Source organism: Littorina saxatilis, linkage group LG4 (genome assembly GCF_037325665.1).
Source record: "Littorina saxatilis isolate snail1 linkage group LG4, US_GU_Lsax_2.0, whole genome shotgun sequence".
Lineage (NCBI taxonomy): Eukaryota > Metazoa > Mollusca > Gastropoda > Littorinimorpha > Littorinidae > Littorina > Littorina saxatilis.
In genome coordinates this window covers 31,053,033-31,071,536 of record NC_090248.1, presented here as the reverse complement: position 1 = coordinate 31,071,536, position 18,504 = coordinate 31,053,033, and the positions used below count along the sequence as shown (strand labels likewise).

The window sequence follows — 18,504 nt, the reverse complement described above, 5'->3', positions numbered from 1 at the left end:
GTACAAATCAAAAGTAATGTGTTAAATATCACACTCACACCAGCTTCACATTCACAGAGTGACAGATTGGTAAAAATTAAAATACATATAATGTGTTCAACGCTTTATTTAACTGAACTGTCATTGTCAACATATATATATAAAAATTAAAAACAAAAAACACGTAACACTGAATTCAGGGAAATTTTTAGTTACTGTCTTCAGCAGCACTAAAATAAAAAGAAATAGAAAAAATAAAAAAGAAGAACAAAAAACACACACACACATTACACATTTACAGGTTCACAATAAATGTTCTAAGGTAATATCAAAGTAAGCACTAAAGCAGACACCAGACTTGATCCCAAAAAGGAACAAGTCGCGTAAGGCGAAAATACGATATTTAGTCAAGTAGCTGTCGAACTCACAGAATGAAACTGAACGCAATGCAACGCAGCAAGACCGTATACTCGTAGTCCACCGCTCACGGCTTAGGCAGTGAAATTGACAAGAAGAGCGGGGTAGTAGTTGCGCTAAGAAGGATAGCACGCTTTTCTGTACCTCTCTTTGTTTTAACTTTCTGAGCGTGTTTTTAATCCAAACATATCATATCTATATGTTTTTGGAATCAGGAAGCGACAAGGAATAAGATGAAAGTGTTTTTAAATTGATTTGGACAATTTAATTTTGATAATAATTTTTATATATTTAATTTTCAGAGCTTGTTTTTAATCCGAATATAACATATTTATATGTTTTTGGAATCAGCAAATGATGGAGAATAAGATAAACGTAAATTTGGATCGTTTTATAAATTTTTATTTTTTTTTTACAATTTTCAGCTTTTTAATGACCAAAGTCATTAATTAATTTTTAAGCCACCAAGCTGAAATGCAATACCGAAGTCCGGGCTTCGTCGAAGATTACTTGACCAAAATTTCAACCAATTTGGTTGAAAAATGAGAGCGTGACAGTGCCGCCTCAACTTTCACGAAAAGCCGGATATGACGTCATCAAAGACATTTATCAAAAAAATGAAAAAAACGTTCGGGGATATCAATCCCAGGAACTCTCATGTAAAATTTCATAAAGATCGGTCCAGTAGTTTGGTCTGAATCGCTCTACACACACACACAGACAGACAGACAGACAGACACACACACACACACACACACACACACACATACACCACGACCCTCGTCTCGATTCCCCCCTCTACGTTAAAATATTTAGTCAAAACTTGACTAAATATAAAAAAGAATCGCTTCTCCAAACATAAACATACAAAGTTAGAAATAGCATTTCTCGAATAACAATGAAATGAAAACTCACACACACTGAAGCAGAAATAATAGGTAATCTAAAACTAAAGAGCTTCACACATAAACATACAAAGTTAGAAATAGAACTACAAGTTCTTGAATAATAACAAAATGAAAACTCATGCACACACTCCCGAATCATCGAGCGGCGCACTGACGCTAGCCGTTCCGCTTCTTGCCCTCCAAACCATTTCTGCGTATCACGTGACACCGCTCCGAAGTACGCAAAAGGGAGACCTCCATAGCGAATGTCATCTAGACAGACTGGAAAGGCCAGACTGGCAACGTGAATCGACCATAGTTGTGTTCGAATGACTCCTTTGTAAAATGTCAGTGCAGAATGATTTCAACACTTGAACTTCAGCAAGTATTCGCTTTAAAGCTGACTATGACTATCTGTGGCAATGTGTTTGAAAAGATCGGGCTGAGAATCCTGTACTGAATTTGGCTCAGCGAAGGTGGACTGAATCTAGACAGGTCCTACACTGCTTGCATGACCTTGACGGCTTCATTCCACGCCCGACTTTTTCGCTGGTAACTTCATGTCCGCGCTTTCAGTGCTGATGAAACTTTATTTTCCAAAGGTATAAAGGGGAAAAATAAGCGGCTCGACAGATATTCGAATCCAGGACCTCGAGATTGACTAACATATAGCCCTATCTTTTTCAAATGTCTAGCTCCGGATAGTCAAAGAGAGACCTCAGCTTTAAGTGCCTGTTAAGGGCAGGATACACCTGCGCAGTTTCAGCGGCACAGACGACACACTGCACATTATTGATGCTGCGATAGGGATTATGATGAGTACTTGGCCTGTTTTCCTTTCACGCAACGTGTAGCGGGCTGGCATAATCTGCAGTGCGTCGTCTGTCCTGCTGAAGTTACATAGGTGAGCGCCAGGCCTTAATATGTTCGCATTCTCAGCGGCAGTAACTATGGAGGAACGCGGCGAAGTGCATGGCTTTTTCTCTCAAGAGAAAACTAGAGATTATGGGTGCTGTTGAGAGTCAACCAACAAAACGGAAGAGATCCAGTGCTGAAGAATGTGACAGTTAGGCTACGTAATCTTTGGAAAAACAAAGAATAATTGATACATGCAACAGTTCTACAGCGGCACTGTTGATACTTGCCGTCGGAAACGTTACCGACCAGCAGTTTTATTATGAGGAGATTGACAAGAGCCCACTGGAGTTGTTTACCTACACTAGGTGTGCACTTACTGGTCTCAGTTAGAATCATTTGCCTTCCCCATACGTGAAAGTTAAAATTGTGTGTGTGGGTGTGGGTGGGTGTGTGCGTGTGTGTGTGTCTGTGTGTGTGTGTGTTTGTGTGTGTGTGTGTGCGTGTGTGTGTGTGTGTATGTGTGTGTGTGAGTGCGTGTATACTTGGATATAAGTAAGCAAAAAACAACTTGATTCCCCCTGGACTTTCTTATAAGTGGGCCCCACTGTACACACACACACACACACACACAGAGAAAAGTTTCAAGTTTTATTAATCCTTAACCCCTTCACTGCCACAGTATAACAGCATTATCCGAACGGTCTATGGGAAAGAACTGTGTTTAGAACCCCTACAAGTACTTGGACAGTGGTTACCTCCCATTTAGTTTTCAGAAATGTCCTGAAATGTTGTTGACACAAATCCTACGTATGAGATACGGTTATGGGCGTAGGACAAACCGAAAATGACCACGTATTACATACGGGGTGGGCAGTGAAGGGGTTAAACCCTTTTGAGGCATTGAGAATGACTTGTGTTATAATAACAAAAAAGCAAGTTTGATCATAGCTAAGAGTACAAATGTAAATGCGTAAATTTAACAACATATGTCAAATATGAATAAAAAATGATACAACCTTCCCCAATTTTATCAATGTGGCTATTTGGATCTTCACATTTGTGCCTCTAGACATCTTATTACAAAGACAAAACACAGACAGATACTTTTGTCGGATATACGGAAACCTGCTAGCACTGAATTTTGGACATTCGAATACTATATACTTCATCACAACACCCGCACACTAACAAATGCGACTGTTTGTCTGTCTTAATAAATTAAATCCTCAAACTCGCATTTTGTGAGAAAACTAATGACAGAAAACAAATACATTTTGCTGTTGTTTTACTTCTTACGTCTGGTTATTTCACTGATGATGATTTAATTCAGAAACATGGGTTTTTGCTTGGACAGTTACAAAGTGTGTAACGATCGTACAAAAGTATTGTTCGTTCTCTTTGCTCCTTTTATATTTTTATAAATGATAAATACAACAACGGCATGACATGCGTGAAATAATTGTTCTCGTATAATTATTGTAGAAAAGTAGCAGATATTTGATGTCGTATTAGAACCACTGGTTTTATACGATTAGTTGTATAGTGTCCGTGAACTAATTCACCGTTCTAGATGCTGTCTCCGACACCATTTTGGAGAGGACTTCCGGCGAATATGAAACTGCCCGAAGGCGTTTTTCTGTACAAAGAAATAATACAAAAACTTCTTGACATTTTTTAGCATGTTTGACAATGCCTTTTTTAAGACGGTACGTTCTTGACACCCAGATAACTTGATGAAAAATTCGTTGCACGTTTTCCAAACAGTGCACATATATCGAGTGTGTGAAAGTAAGCAAGAGTGAGTCGCATGGTCTTTTCTTCATTTATGTGGTTTGGCAAGCACCCATTCAAATAGCAAACAAGAAACTCTGGGCATGAAAATAAATATTGGATTGATTGATTGATTGATTGATTGATTGACTATTTGATTGGTGGATGGATTGTTTGAGTGATTGATTCATTGATTGATTCATTGATTCATTCATTATTTGATGGATGGATGTATGGATGGATTTTTTCATTGATTGATGGATGGATTAATGGATAAATGGATGGATTGGGTTGATTGATTGATTGATTGATTGATTGATTGACTATTTGATTGGTGGATGGATTGTTTGAGTGATTGATTCATTGATTGATTTATTTATTATTTGATGGATGGATGTATGGATGGATTTTTTCAATTGATTGATGGATGGATTAATGGATAAATGGATGGATTGGGTTGATTGATCGATTGATTGATTGATTTATTCACCCATTGCTTGCTTGCTTGATTGATTCATTCATTCATTGTAAGATTGATTGATTTATTTGTTGATCTTGTCTCTGGTACATTCTGTGCAGTCACGTCCAGAGACCCTAGGCTTTTCAAGCGTAAACAAATACATTGTGGCCTCTGGATGTGACGACAAAAAGAACACTTTGCTGCCTGAACCATGAATGAAAAGTGCACTAATTATGAAGGTCGAACACATGTGTGTTATTCAGTGTCTTTGATTTGGTCACGCACTACGGAAGGGTTGGTTGAAGATGAATCTTCGCATCATGTCCAACGCGGCTTCTGGTTGGTCGTAGGGAACCATGTGACCGCTGTTCCGAATTATCACCTGAAACAAAGGAAGATAAAAATCGAACATTGCTCTGAGGCGCACTCCATTTTTAAATTCCTCTTGTGCATAAGTACTCCACAAAGTTTCAAGTTTGAAGGTCCTTCTTCTTCTTCTTCTTCTGCGTTCGTGGGCTGAAACTCCCACGTACACTCGTGTTTTTGCACGAGTGGATTTTTACATGTATGACCGTTTTTACCCCGCCATTTAGGCAGCCATACGCCGCTTTCGGAGGAAGCATGCTAGGTATTTTCGTGTTTCTGTAACCCACCGAACTCTGACATGGATTACAGGATCTTTTCCGTGCGCACTTGGTCTTGATCTTGTGCTTGCGTGTGCACACGAAGGGGGATAAGCCACTAGCAGGTCTGCACATAAGTTGACCTGGGAGATCGGAAAAATCTCCACACTTAACCCACCAGGCGGCCGCGGCCGGGATTCGAACTCACGACCTTCCGATTAAGAGGCCGACGTCTTACCACCCCACCACAGCGCCCGTTGTTTGAAGGTCCAACTTTTATACTCTTTCGATAAATTGTTCCAGATTCGGGGGGTCGTCTCAACACTAGAAAGGGAGCCACACTCACCCGATTGAAACCTGCAAGATTGTTATCTTTGGAGCTATCTGAAGGACCTACAGGTATACACAAACTAATCCAAGACAACGCGCGGTGACTTGAAAAAAAGCAATTACAGCCCAGATCAGGGCAGTTCCCGTGAAGGAATATGTTGATGTTATTGATATTTTTCACGCCACTTGCGAGTGTAACTGGAACTAAAAGGGGGTCATTTTTCAACCAATTCGTATTCAGCGAATAACTTCCCTGTTGCTGCACATTCACTTCAGTTTTTGCATGCTCATTCAACAAAGCATTCCGGTCTGTATGCTCCGAGTTTTTGTTCTCTCCAAAATGTGTTCAAAGGGAACTCTCCGAAATTATCAATGACACGAACGCTTTCCTGAATGAGGATTGTCTTGATCCTAGCTGTAATTGATATCTTCAGGTCAACAATATTTCTTTGGTCTCAGGCCTTCAGATATTGCCAAAGGTAAAAAGTCTGGAGGGTTTAATCGGATAAGTGTGACGCCCGATCAATGTCAAACTTCGTACTGCCGGTCACCTAATTTGGAACACATTTTTAAACAAACCCAAAAAATCAGACCATGTTACGGACAAACTTGAAACTTTGTGGAATGATCATAATTCTATTCGCTGACACAAACGTACAGCAAATATTATTGTGATTTGCTGAACTCATGTAGAAGTTATTGGCTTTTTCGTGGGTGGAATTTTTGTTTTCATCCTGTATTTGTTCTGCGAACGATATGGACTTGTAGGACAAATGTGCACGCATGAGCATAACAGCATACCCATGAAGTCGTTTTGGGCGAGATCGAACGAAATCGTAAGCGGTTCTGTCTTTGAAGCAAGTTGTCGTTATCGACATCGATTCGAATTCCGGGACGGGCGCGCGATACATTTTTTTTCAGAATTATCTTTCTGCAGACTCTCCTCGGTTTACGAGCACCTCCGTGTGCACGCAATGCACGATACAAATCCAAAAAGTTCACAGCGAATGTCTCGGGGCTTTGAAACATAAACCGACCCATTCAGGAAAAAGGGTAGCACCATACTGTATGGAAGCTCACTTTCTCCAGAGTAACCTCGCAGGAATATATGGTACTACCTTACCTAACCATGTTGTGTTTTCTTTCATTTTCGTAATCAAAATACAATAACTTACGCAATTAATTTGATCATTTTACACATTTTCTTAAAAAAAACCTAATAATATATGTTTTTCGCTGCTTTTGTGTCTTCTTACCCTGGTGAAGTTTCCAATGATGGTATACCAGCCGGCCAACTTCTTGCCGATGGACCATTTGTGCCTGTAGCTGTCATTGTATTGTTGCTGTCCCGACCATTGCACGTGCTGCAGGAAGGCCTCTGTCATAGGTACGTTGACCACAATGTCAAGGTTGCCCGAGTAGTGTAACACCTAGATGAGGATTGAGACCATCCAGTAAATGCTACAATTTTTATGACATTTTATTCTAAAAACGAGAGAGAAACCGCCCATGTCATAACTAAACCATATCTCCACACGTGTGTAAAGTATGCAAATGGCGTCAAGGGGTATTACCTTATAGTTATCCATAAGAAACGTGTCCTGTTAGCTTGTATTCTTGTACTTTTTATCAATGACACTCTCGCCTTCTAGCTCTTCATGAGAAATGTGTCGTGTTGGCTAGTGATGTCGTGCATTTTCTCAATGTCACTCTCACCTATAGATGTCAAAAGAAAAGAATACTGGGCCGGTGTAACACGAAATGTTTACTCCACGAAAAATTTACTCCGGAGTAAAAATTTCGTACGAAATTCTTACTCCGAGTACACCTTTTGTGCGAGTAAAAATCTCGTACGCGAAAATGGGATGCGGGCGAAGGGATAATGCCAATATGTGATCTCGCGCAAACGAATGTCGCGCTACACTCCCTCCACCCCTTCCACCACCAAGACTAACAGGGGACAAGGGAGTAAAAATTTCGTACACCTGGATTGGGAAGTTAAATTGCTCGTGTTAGGGTGAAGTAATTTATTCGTTATTTATTCGTCAGGGGAGTAACATTTTTGTACGAAATGTTTACTCCGAACTCACCTGTCGTGGGGAGTAATTTTCTCGTGTAGTAGGGGGAGTACTTTTTTCGTAAAGGGAATAACATTTTCGTACGACATTTTTACTCCGGAGTAAAAATCTCGTGGGAGTAATTTTCTCGTGTTACACCGGTATGCAGGAGCCGAGTTTTCAGACTTTACTTCGGGATAAACAGCAATAGAGGTTTCTAACCTCACTGACCTCTATTCTTGCATACTGGTGTAAAAAGGAAAAGTTGTCCGCTGGGAAAAAGAGTCCTACGGACGATAGTTCCCAGCCGGACACAATTTTCTGGACTTTCAGCGGACAAATTCTCCCAGGACAGAAAGTCCTAGTCTATTTTTAAGGGGTCGGTCTTTGGGTCCTGGGAGACATCTTTTTAGGGACATATTTTTCTGGGAATAAAAGTCCGCCGGATTTTTAAACAAACAAACATTTCATCCGTTCACACCGGTGTAACACGAGAAAATTACTCCCACGAGATTTTTACTCCGGAGTAAACATTTCGTACGAAAAACTTACTCCCTTTACGAAAAAAGCACTCCCCCATTGCACGAGAAAATTACTCCCCAAGACAGGTGAGTTCCGAGTAAACATTTTGTACAAAAATGTTACTCCCCTGACGAATAAATAACGAATAAATTACTTCACCCCAACACGAGCAATTTAACTTCCCATGCCAGGTGTACGAAATTTTTACTCCCTTGTCCCCTGTTAGTCTTGGTGGTGGAAGGCGTGGAAGGAGGGTAGCGCGACATTCGTGTGCGCGAGATCACTTATTGGCATTATCCCTTCGCCCGCATCCCATTTTTCGTACGAGATTTTTACTGGAAGTAAAAAAAAAAGGGGAGTACAAATTTCGTGGAGGGAGTAATTTTTTCGTGCCTGGGGGAGTTCTTTTCTCGTACGAAAAGTGTACTCGGAGTAAGAATTTCGTACGAAATATTTACTCCGGAGTACATTTTTCGTGGAGTAAACAGTTCGTGTTACACCGGCCCTGTTGTCTAGTTTTCGAGCATGTGTTATCCCCGATATACTCACATTATAGTTGTCCATAAGGAAAGCGTTTTCCTTGCTAGTGCTCGTGAGGAAGTCTGTGAGTTTATTGGCAGCTGTCTGGGACCACGAGGCATATCGTTTTGGAATCTGAGCGAAACCCACGTGTAGCTTCATACGGGTTGCAGACGAATTTATGAAGAATTCTAAGCCGGTACTTAAATGACCGTTGGTTGCCTGTAACAGTTCCAGATGAGAAAAAAACAACACTTTTAGTTAATTGGTTTGGTTTGAGAATAAAATACAAGTAAATACGCGCGCTCACGTACGCACGAATATACACACACACTCGAAAAAGCACGCACACATCTACGACAAGGGTGGGAGGGGGAGGGGGAGGTGGGGAGTAAACACACAACCAATACATCCGACCCAAACACACACACACACACACACACACACACACACACACACACGCACACACACGCACACACACGCACACACACACAAACTCACACACACACATACATACACACACGCACACACACACACACACACACACACACACACACACACACATACACACAAATCCAGCCCCACCCCTTCCTCTCCATTTGTCTTTTTGATCGTCAACATCCGAGACAAAAAATGTACTTTTAAGAAAAGACGCAATAAGTTGATTTAATAAGTTTAGGATCGTACGTATATATCTATACATTTATTATACATATAAATAAAAGAGAGTGTCTGTCTGTGTGTGTGTGTGTGTGTGTGTGTCTGTCTGTCTGTGGTCGCCATACCTCAGAGATGGCAAAAGATAAGCACAAGATATTTTGCATGCACACTGCCCTGCACCCACAAATGTGCACCTGGGTTTTAGTTTCTCCAGACATTGTTTCCTTCCTCGGATAATTACCCTCCCCATCTATCAATACAGTCTACATAGTGCAAGGGAGGTAAGTCATGCTTTGTCACCCACGGAAGGGAGGTAACTCTCATCAAACCAGTATACCGTGTCATTCTCAAGGGTTACCCCCCGCCCGCTATCATCCCGCCGCCCCCCCCCCCCCCCCACATACACACACACACACTAACCCTGCCCCCTGCTCCCCCTCCCTGCCTTCCAGATCATCGCGAATAATGTTTACGAAACGATCGCTATGACGGCTTACTAGCGCCAAAACCTGGGGTTACCCATTATCACGTGATAATTACTAATTAACGCTGCCAGTTACTGTTTTCACTCGTTAGTTACTCATTTTCACGGGATAATTAGTAATTTTCACGGGAAAATGACTAATTTTTAGTTTTGGCACTAGCAATCCGTCAGGAAGTGAGCAAAAACTAAAAATTAGTAATTAACAGGTGAAAGTTAGTAATTTTCCCGGGAAGATTAGTAATTAACACGTGAAAATGGTAATTATCAAGGGAAAATTACTAATGTTCCCTTGATAATTACAATTATGAGGTTTTGGCACTAGTAAGCCCTATGACGGCTTACTAGTGCCAAAACCTGGGGTTACCCATTATCACGTGATAATTACTAATTAACGCTGTCAGTTACTGTTTTCACCTGTTAGTTACTCATTTTCACGGGAAAATTACTAATTTTTAGTTTTGGCACTAGCAATCCGTCAGGAAGTGAGCCAAAACTAAAAATTAGTAATTAACAGGTGAAAGTTAGTAATTATTCCGGGAAAATTAGTAATTTTCCCGGGAAAATTAGTAATAAACACGTGAAAATGGTAATTATCAAGGGAAAATTACTAATTTTCCCTTGATGATTTCAATTATGAGGTTTTGGCACTAGTAAGCCGTCATAGATCGCCTCAGTGAAAGATCACGAGAATTTACAGATTTCTCTCCCCTGTTCAAAAAGGTATGACGCGCTCACTCATGAGGTATGCGTGCTTTGATCAGACGGTAACTACAGTGGGTGTGAGAAGGGGTAAACAAATCACGAAGAACACGTTGAACCAAATAGAAACTTGCCTTGCCTATACATCCAAATGTATGAGCTCACACTGTCATTTTTCTTATCCACATTGGAATAAGATTCGAGAGGTTTCTGAGAGAGGGGAGAGCAGAAACACCCGGGCGAAGCCGGGCCTGACTGCTAGTATATATATATATTTGTCATCATTTTCATGAGTTTTCATTCACAAACACCTGGGAAATAAATCTCATGTTCCCCATGCAATAAATCGAGGTGGTGAATAGGTTTGAGCTTTCAGGTGAAACGTGGATTGTCAAAGTAAAAGCCAATCAGGCTGATTGTTTGATGTGTGGAACCATCGCGGCTTTGGATTTGTGTTTCCGAGGACAACCATTGTAAGCATTCACTCTCAAAGACCCAATCAATGTTGATAATTACCGCGGCGACTCATGGTCAATTTGCAACTTATCTCTGTAATCGCAAAATCCACAACGAAAAGTCATAAACACTCAAAAGAAAAGAAATATGCTCAACACTTACTGAATTCACAGGTATGATCGCAGCTCTGTACATTAAATCAGACTGGAAGAAAAGCGTCAACAAGCTACGTTTGACGTCACATACAAGTTTGACGTGTTATCTCGAGCTACTGTGACGATGCTTTGTGGCCGGAGTTGTATTCTAAAAATTCGTCTCCCTGTGGGTTATTGTGCATTTTGTTGCACAACCAAAATGATGACAAAAACGATGTTTGGTGGCTTGTTGTCAGACCAGCATTTTTGTTGTTGGTCCTCGGGGAGCATATCGCCTTTTGTCTCATATTTATCAACCGCGGCCTTCGGCCTTGGTCGATAAAGATGAAACAAAAGACGATAAATATGGTCCCCTTGGACCAACAAAAAAGCTGGTCTGTCAACAAGCCACCAAACATCTCATATTGTCATCATTTTCACGAGTTTTCATTCACAAACACCTGGGAAATAAATCTCATGTTCCCCATGCAATAAATCGAGGTGGTGAATGGGTTTGAGCTTTCAGGTGAAACGTGGATTGTCAAAGTAAAAGCCAATCAGGCTGATTGTTTGATGTGTGGAACCATCGTGGCTTTGGATTTGTGTTTCCGAGGACAACGATTGTAAGCATTCACTCTCAAAGACCCAATCAATGTTGATAATTACCGCGGCGACTCATGGTCAATTTGCAACTTATCTCTGTAATCGCAAAATCCACAACGAAAAGTCATAAACACTTAAAAGAAAAGAAATATGCTCAACACTTACTGAATTCACAGGTATGATCGCAGCTCTGTACATTTTCAAACTGGAAGAAAAGCGTCAACAAGCTACGTTTGACGTCACATACAAGTTTGACGTGTTATCTCGAGCTACTGTGACGATGCTTTGTGGCCAGGAGTTGGATTCTAAAAATTCGTCTCCCTGTGGGTTATTGTGCATTTTGTTGCACAACCAAAATGATGACAAAAACGATGTTTGGTAGCTTGTTGTCAGACCAGCACTTTGTTGTTGGTCCTCGGGGAGTATATCGCCTTTTGTCTCATATTTATCAACCGCGGCCTTCGGCATTGGTCGGTAAAGATGAAACAAAAGACGATATGGTCCCCTTGGACCAACAAAAAAGCTGGTCTGTCAACAAGCCACCAAACATCTTATAATGTATGCATGTGATTATGCGTTTTGGCCAGGCAGCAAGTAATATCCATAGGTTACCCCAGTTAATCAAACGAACAAACACACTAACTAACACTAAAACATACAAATCCACACACACAAAAAAGCTTGCGGCTTCGTGGCAGGCTTAAAGAAAAATCAGCCAGATAAGTGTTCATTATTGTTTGTCTGTGCACTTACCGTTGGGTCGATATATTTGTGAATGTATTGTTTTGTCAATAACAAACGTTTCAACAGCCTACCTTTCTTGTTTTTTGATTCTAACAAACATACAGACAGACACACACACAGACAACCACACAGACAGACAAACACTGATACGGGGGCTAGTGAATCTAGACAACGTTGCCTCACAAGCTTCGGGGTCTTTCTTTCGTTCAGATGACTGTTACATTCAGGTTTACCGCTAAAATTCCGGCTTCACTGACAAAGACTCATGTCCAGTGAATGGATTCATTTAAGGTAGCTCATTATAGTTTAGCACGATCTCTCTCTCTCTCTCTCTCTCTCTCTCTCTCTCTCTGTCTCTCTCTCGTTAAAATTAATATTAAAAGTCCTACGGTTTTGAGCCATTAAGGACTTGAGTGTTTGTCCGCTTTCAAAAAGAGGAAAGAAAGAAACAAAAAATAAGGAGAGGAGGGCAGGGGGTGGGGTTGAGTTGATAATGCTCTGTGGAATTTGTTAAAATGAAAAGTAGTTAAGATGTTTCTTGGTAAGAATTATAAGTCTGTATCTCTCTCTCTCTCTCTCTGTTGTTATAACCTCATCTTACTTTTTCGCTAGATTTGCATGTACCACACGTCAAACGGTAAAAGCTCAAAAGAACGCACAAGTTAAATTTGCATGGGAAATGTTTAAGCCTAAATACATCGATAATAACCTTATCTCACTCTACCTTATCACCAAGCAAGTGGTCTGCTGAATCAAGCCCGATGTATCGAACAGGCGTGTTGAAGAACGATTGAAGGTAATTCTGAAAAAGACAGCATAATGCATGTTTTTTATTTCATATTTGTCCGCGAACAAATTGAAAGGAAGACACACGTAAGTGCATCCCATGCTATACATATACTTTATTCAAGGAAATGTGTCAACAAAAGCAACATATCACGATTTTTTTTTTTTTTTTTGTGGGGGGGGGGGGGGTGGGTATTTAGGTAGTTGTACCTCGATTTGGTGGGATACCTATGTGTTTGTGTTTTTTCACCCACCGTACCGTACTGTACTGTGAAATTAATGACATTTTGTTTTCCGTGCGTACTTGGTCTTTCTTTCTTTCTTTATTTGGTGTTTAACGTCGTTTTCGCTCGCAGTTCAATATTTAAAAAAAACCCTCGTGTAAATCTGGTACGACACAGCAAGCCATGTAGTATTCTCTATGTTTGCCTTAGGTAGACTGGCAAAGTGATTGGGACTCGATCACAAACACCGTTTATCTTTGAAAATCATAAGAAAGAAGGAATAAATAGGTTACACACCTCGTCTCAGTAATACTTTAAAATAATGGTCTCAGTTGGCGGTCATGTTTTTACAGACTGAGAGTGACGTTAAATAAACGTTTTATCATGAAAAATCTCGTGGAAGCAAACATTTTTCATGATCCGCTACGTCAAGCTTGTTTTAAAAAAAAAGCTCAAATTCCTTCTTTTTTTTTAGGTTTTGAAAAACCCAAAGGTTTTGAACATTAAACAACTTCCGATAAGAAGGTTTGTTTTTGTTTAGTTGTCAAGCCATATTTTCCCGTTCTTTTCTCACCTCCGTCCCAAGTGATTTGTTGGAGAGTGAGAATTCCACTAGGGTCTTGTTGAAGGAACTCCTCAAGTTCTGGCGATGAGCGTCTGATATGAAGCCAGCGCTGTACAGAAACTCGGCAAATGCAGGCATCATCTGTAGAAACAACAATCTGTGTTTCATTAAACAATCGCGCCAGCACGCATGCAGGCATGCACGCACATGCGAACAAGCGCGCGCACGGTACGCACGCGTATGCAAGCACGGTACGCACGCGTATGCAAGCACGCACGCACGCACACACACACACACGCTTACACACACACACACACACACACACACATACGTACACACACACACACACACACACACACCCACACACACACACACACACACACACACACACACACACGTTTTGCTCATTGTCAAGTACAGTTATTGTCATCCGTTCATCGTTAAATCAAGGGACATCGTGGAAATGGGAAACACATCTACGCGGTCCGGTCGGAACACTGATATATTTGTGTGTCAATCTCAAACACTCTCTTACATTCTTCGGATCACAGTAGCCTGCCCCGACGTAGATTCCCTTGAAGTTGATGGTGATCTTAGGCGGGTCACGGGTGTCTGTGTTACGATCGTGGATGTAACACCCCAGCACAGGGACGTACTTGCCAGCGTACGACTGTAATATAGATGTTACTGGTGTGATAAGGTGATAATGTGATATAATTTTTAAACAGGCAATGCATTACCTCTATTTGTAGGCTTATTTTAGTAAGTGTACGTGTGGGTACAATGTTTGCGTGAAACGATATGATGTGAATATGCGATGTGAATGTTACTACATGCATGGTTGATTGATTGATTTAATGATTGATTTTACAGACACACAGTCAAGCTTGTAATTTCTCTTTTAGAGATGAATAAAGATTATTGTATTATTGTATTGTATTGTATTGTACTGAGTATAAGGTAGAGTCAATTAAGAATGAGAGCGGTTTCGCATAGTTCTAAATTATAGAATTTGGATGTTGGCGATTGTCATTTACTTTGCAGTTTGATTTATTTTGTTGACTTTTGTATGCTTTTATTTTCGTTTGGATGTGCATGATTTGATCGGATGCCTTTTTTTTAACTGTAGCATCAGGATGAATTCTACCAAACCTTTAAATAATAAGATATTCTGTATTCAGTAAGTTTCCTGAAACAAAGGGAAGTACGCGCTCTAAATGCATAATTATGTGCAATAGTGTAAGCGAGATGTATGCCAAACCAATCCCCTGCCACCTAAGAGAATAACAAGCATTAAAATGATCAAGAACGACTTTCGCCCCCAGTGTATATCCACCCTGAACGGTCATGTACTTTGAAAGTTTGGCCATGTAATTCAGTTGAAGATGATTCTTTGAGGGTCATTTTTAAGTGTCCGAGACACGTACAATGGAAAGTATTTGATTAGTGAGGGCCAAGCTAGCGTGTCCAAATGGCTGTCTTTTGGCACTGTTTCCAGTCACAGAAAGAAAAGAAAATCACAAATGACAAGACCAAAGCGGTCTTGAGCAAAGTAAGAAATATCTTCTTCTTTTTTTTAAACATATTCTTCACGAGTCATACGTTATAAAACTGCAATACTTACAATGTCTTCATGTACATGCGCACAGGCAGACAGACAGACATAATACGTACAGACGGGTAGAGCGAGATTTAGAGAGAGAGATGAATGGATGGAAGGATAGAGGGATGGGTGCAAGGAACGGACAGGCAGAAACAGATATATACAGACGCTCAGACGAATACTCGCCTGTCCTCCGGCGTAGAAATCATTCTTGGAGTACTGAGGGAACATTTTGAAGAACTGCACGAGAACTCTGAAAACAGGAGAAAAAAAGTCTCGCTCACCATCTCAGATGTGGCAAGGATTTCATATGGAATATCAGACCATCCCTCAACTTGGACACATCAAAAGTCAGCACCCTGACTGCTTGCTGTGGTGAGTTGAAATTTGTTGATGAATTAATTTCTTAAAAGGCCACTAGTGGTGTTTTACGACATGTATTCATCAACAAATGTCCCACTGCACTCAGGCTGGTATGTGACCAAGTGGAGATGGTCTTATCACAAGTAAAAACACACACAATAATGACAAACCATATAAAATAACAAAGTAGGTATTAGTCAGCTGTCCGAATTCTGATTCGAAAACCTATTCCGCCTTCTTTCTGGATACGTGGTTCAAATATGTGACCCTCCACCACGGAATGAGTCGCATGTCACCTTTGCATGATTTTCATATTTTTACATTTTCCTAAAGAGTTTTTTATGCTCTATCCAGTGGTGAAAACCGTTTTAGAAAAGAGCGAAAACTGTTTGAGTTATAAGCCTGTGACTAAGGTGACCCTCACACTGTTACCAGACACTCCCCGGACTTATATTAAGCCGAGCGCAGAACCGCGCGAGGTGACAGTCATGCGACTCATTTCGTGGTGGAGGGTCACATAATTATAGCTCCTACCGTTGTTTCCAAACAGTCACACCTGTGGTTAGAGAAGACATAACCTTGAGTACCTGTACATGTTTTCCGCGGCTTCCTTCGTGGAAGTCGAGTATCCAGCATCGTTCTTTGTGAAACTGTAGCCAACACCCACCTGCGTGATAAGATAGTTTAAAGATGTGTATTGGCAACATTCCCGCGATGGTTCGTATGCATGTTATCCGTGTACGTAAGAATGTGAAAGCCAGCCATATTCTTTCACGCTGTCAAAACCCGGATTTGATGCCAAACGAGCCATCAGACATGAAAGGGTACCTTGATTTATAGAACGTTAACTTAAAAAACAGAAAGCATTCAACTGTGTTTGACTCCTTGGTTTTTTAAGGTAAATTATTTGGAGCGTTTAATTTGGGAGAACAATGTGAAACCGACACCGATTTTTGATTCACACGTGAGACAAACATCTTTCGCAACAGACGAATACACAGTAAAGAAAGTATTAACAAAAATGGGACTAAAGAAAAGGCAATCATAGCTTCAGTTGATCATGGGGTTAACGTGCGTGCGTTCGTGCGTGCGTTCGTGCGTACGTGTATGCAACTCTGTGTTTGTGCGTTAGTGAGTACTTGCGTGATTGCACGCGCTCGTGCGTGCGCGTGTGTGCCGCGTGTGTGCGTGCGTGCACCAGTCTGTCTGTCTATCTATCCGTGTCGCTGGGTGTATGAGGGAGACTTACAGGGTTGTCGATGTACAGCATGGAAAAGTGACGTGTCCAGGACACATTTCGTCGGACAACTGCAACGAGAATGAACAACGCTCAATGCAGTTATACAAAACGGACATCATCATCCCCTCTGACGCATCTTCTGCTTGAACATAGAAGAAGACAAAACCTGTCAATTACACCAAACTCTTCCATCTGTAGAAAAACGCAACTTAAAATCATTGGTGCCATGAAAGACATGTAATGTAGTCGCTTGGCCATTTTACTTTTGCTTGTTTATCTCTCAGGTGCCAGGAGAATGGTTCCGCAATACACTCATTCACTCTTGTTGCACATGTCGTATGTATTTAGAGCGCTTAAGGGGATCCTTAATTGAATTTGTTATCGACTTCGCGAAGACTTAATTCACGAAGTCTTTTTACCGAAAACTCAGTGCTAAAGCTTCGTTCGGCCAGCTTCGCGACGGTATATGTCGCGTAGTCGACTTCGCCCGGTTAAGGACAGGCATTACGTCCCTTTGTTTATCAGATCTAAAAATAGCGCTCTGTCTCACTGACAGTTTGATGAAAAGAGTTTCGAATTATTACAGTTACAGGAGAGAGCCAACTAAAACACACACCAGGGGGATGACCTGCTTTAATCCTGTCCAAAGTGGTCACTTCATAGGGCCCGTTCTCCATCAAAGCTCCGACGAGAGAAGTTCGCCCAGGCCCTCCGTTCAACCACAGCAACACTGGCGCATCGGCCCGGTGGGTCTGCACAAAATAAATCATTCCATTATAAACTCTGCACAAAAATGATTGCACCCATTTTTGTACCCCAACTAAAGCATTCATTCCTGTGTCATTTAAAGGCCCTCCACCGGCGCATCGGGTTGGTTCGTCTGCTCAAAAGTCACTGCAAATTGTGTTAGTGTGTGTGTGTGTGTGTGTGTGTGTGTGTGTGTGTGTGTGTGTGTGTGTGTGTGTGTGTGTGTGTGTGTGTGTGTGTGTGTGTGTGTGTGTGTGTGTGTGTGTGTGTGTGTGTGTGTGTGTCCCGTGAGTGACTGCTTAGGAATTTCAGATGTATTTTAGTGGAACTCACAATTCTTAGTAAATGTGATATGTTTTTGTGTTCAGTGCAATTCTTAATTCTTCGTATATATGTGATACATTTTTATGTCTGTAACCGCCCGACACTGCATGGCAATTTCCCTTGTTTTTATAAGGACAGTAAAATTTTGAGTCTTGAGTTCTTCTTTTCAAGTAGGAGAGTGATTGGTACAAAACTGAAACTGTGATTGCATAGAGTTAAAGGCAGTAATCTAAACCAGAAGTGAGATTAGGTCGACTTGATTAGGCTCGTGATAATAATCACAGTCCGTCACGTGTAAACGATTCGGATTACCGCCTCAATGGGCGAACTACGGAAATAACTCTGTCAAGTGTGTATAGGCTGTTGAAGAGTGAATACTCTTGCTTGTAGTGAGGCAAACTTTCCACACGTGCTCCTTGTCAGCGTGTTTTAGACAAGACACACCAAGTG

The 18,504-nt window shown here is 41.1% G+C and overlaps 1 protein-coding gene across 1 annotated transcript in view; it reads right to left on the bottom strand.

Annotated features, from left to right (window-relative positions):
* The window catches only part of LOC138964480 (venom serine carboxypeptidase-like), a 26,921-nt gene continuing 8,417 nt past the window's right edge, over positions 1-18,504 (bottom strand). The window contains exons 4-13 of the mRNA XM_070336447.1: positions 17,600-17,735; positions 16,993-17,051; positions 16,331-16,410; positions 15,567-15,633; positions 14,313-14,447; positions 13,787-13,918; positions 12,927-13,004; positions 8,453-8,644; positions 6,581-6,754; positions 1-4,753 (exon numbers count right to left, since the gene is read on the bottom strand). Of these exons, the coding sequence (XP_070192548.1) occupies positions 4,649-4,753; positions 6,581-6,754; positions 8,453-8,644; positions 12,927-13,004; positions 13,787-13,918; positions 14,313-14,447; positions 15,567-15,633; positions 16,331-16,410; positions 16,993-17,051; positions 17,600-17,735 (1,158 nt within the window). The 3' untranslated portion in view covers positions 1-4,648. The remainder of the gene's footprint in view (positions 4,754-6,580; positions 6,755-8,452; positions 8,645-12,926; positions 13,005-13,786; positions 13,919-14,312; positions 14,448-15,566; positions 15,634-16,330; positions 16,411-16,992; positions 17,052-17,599; positions 17,736-18,504) is intronic.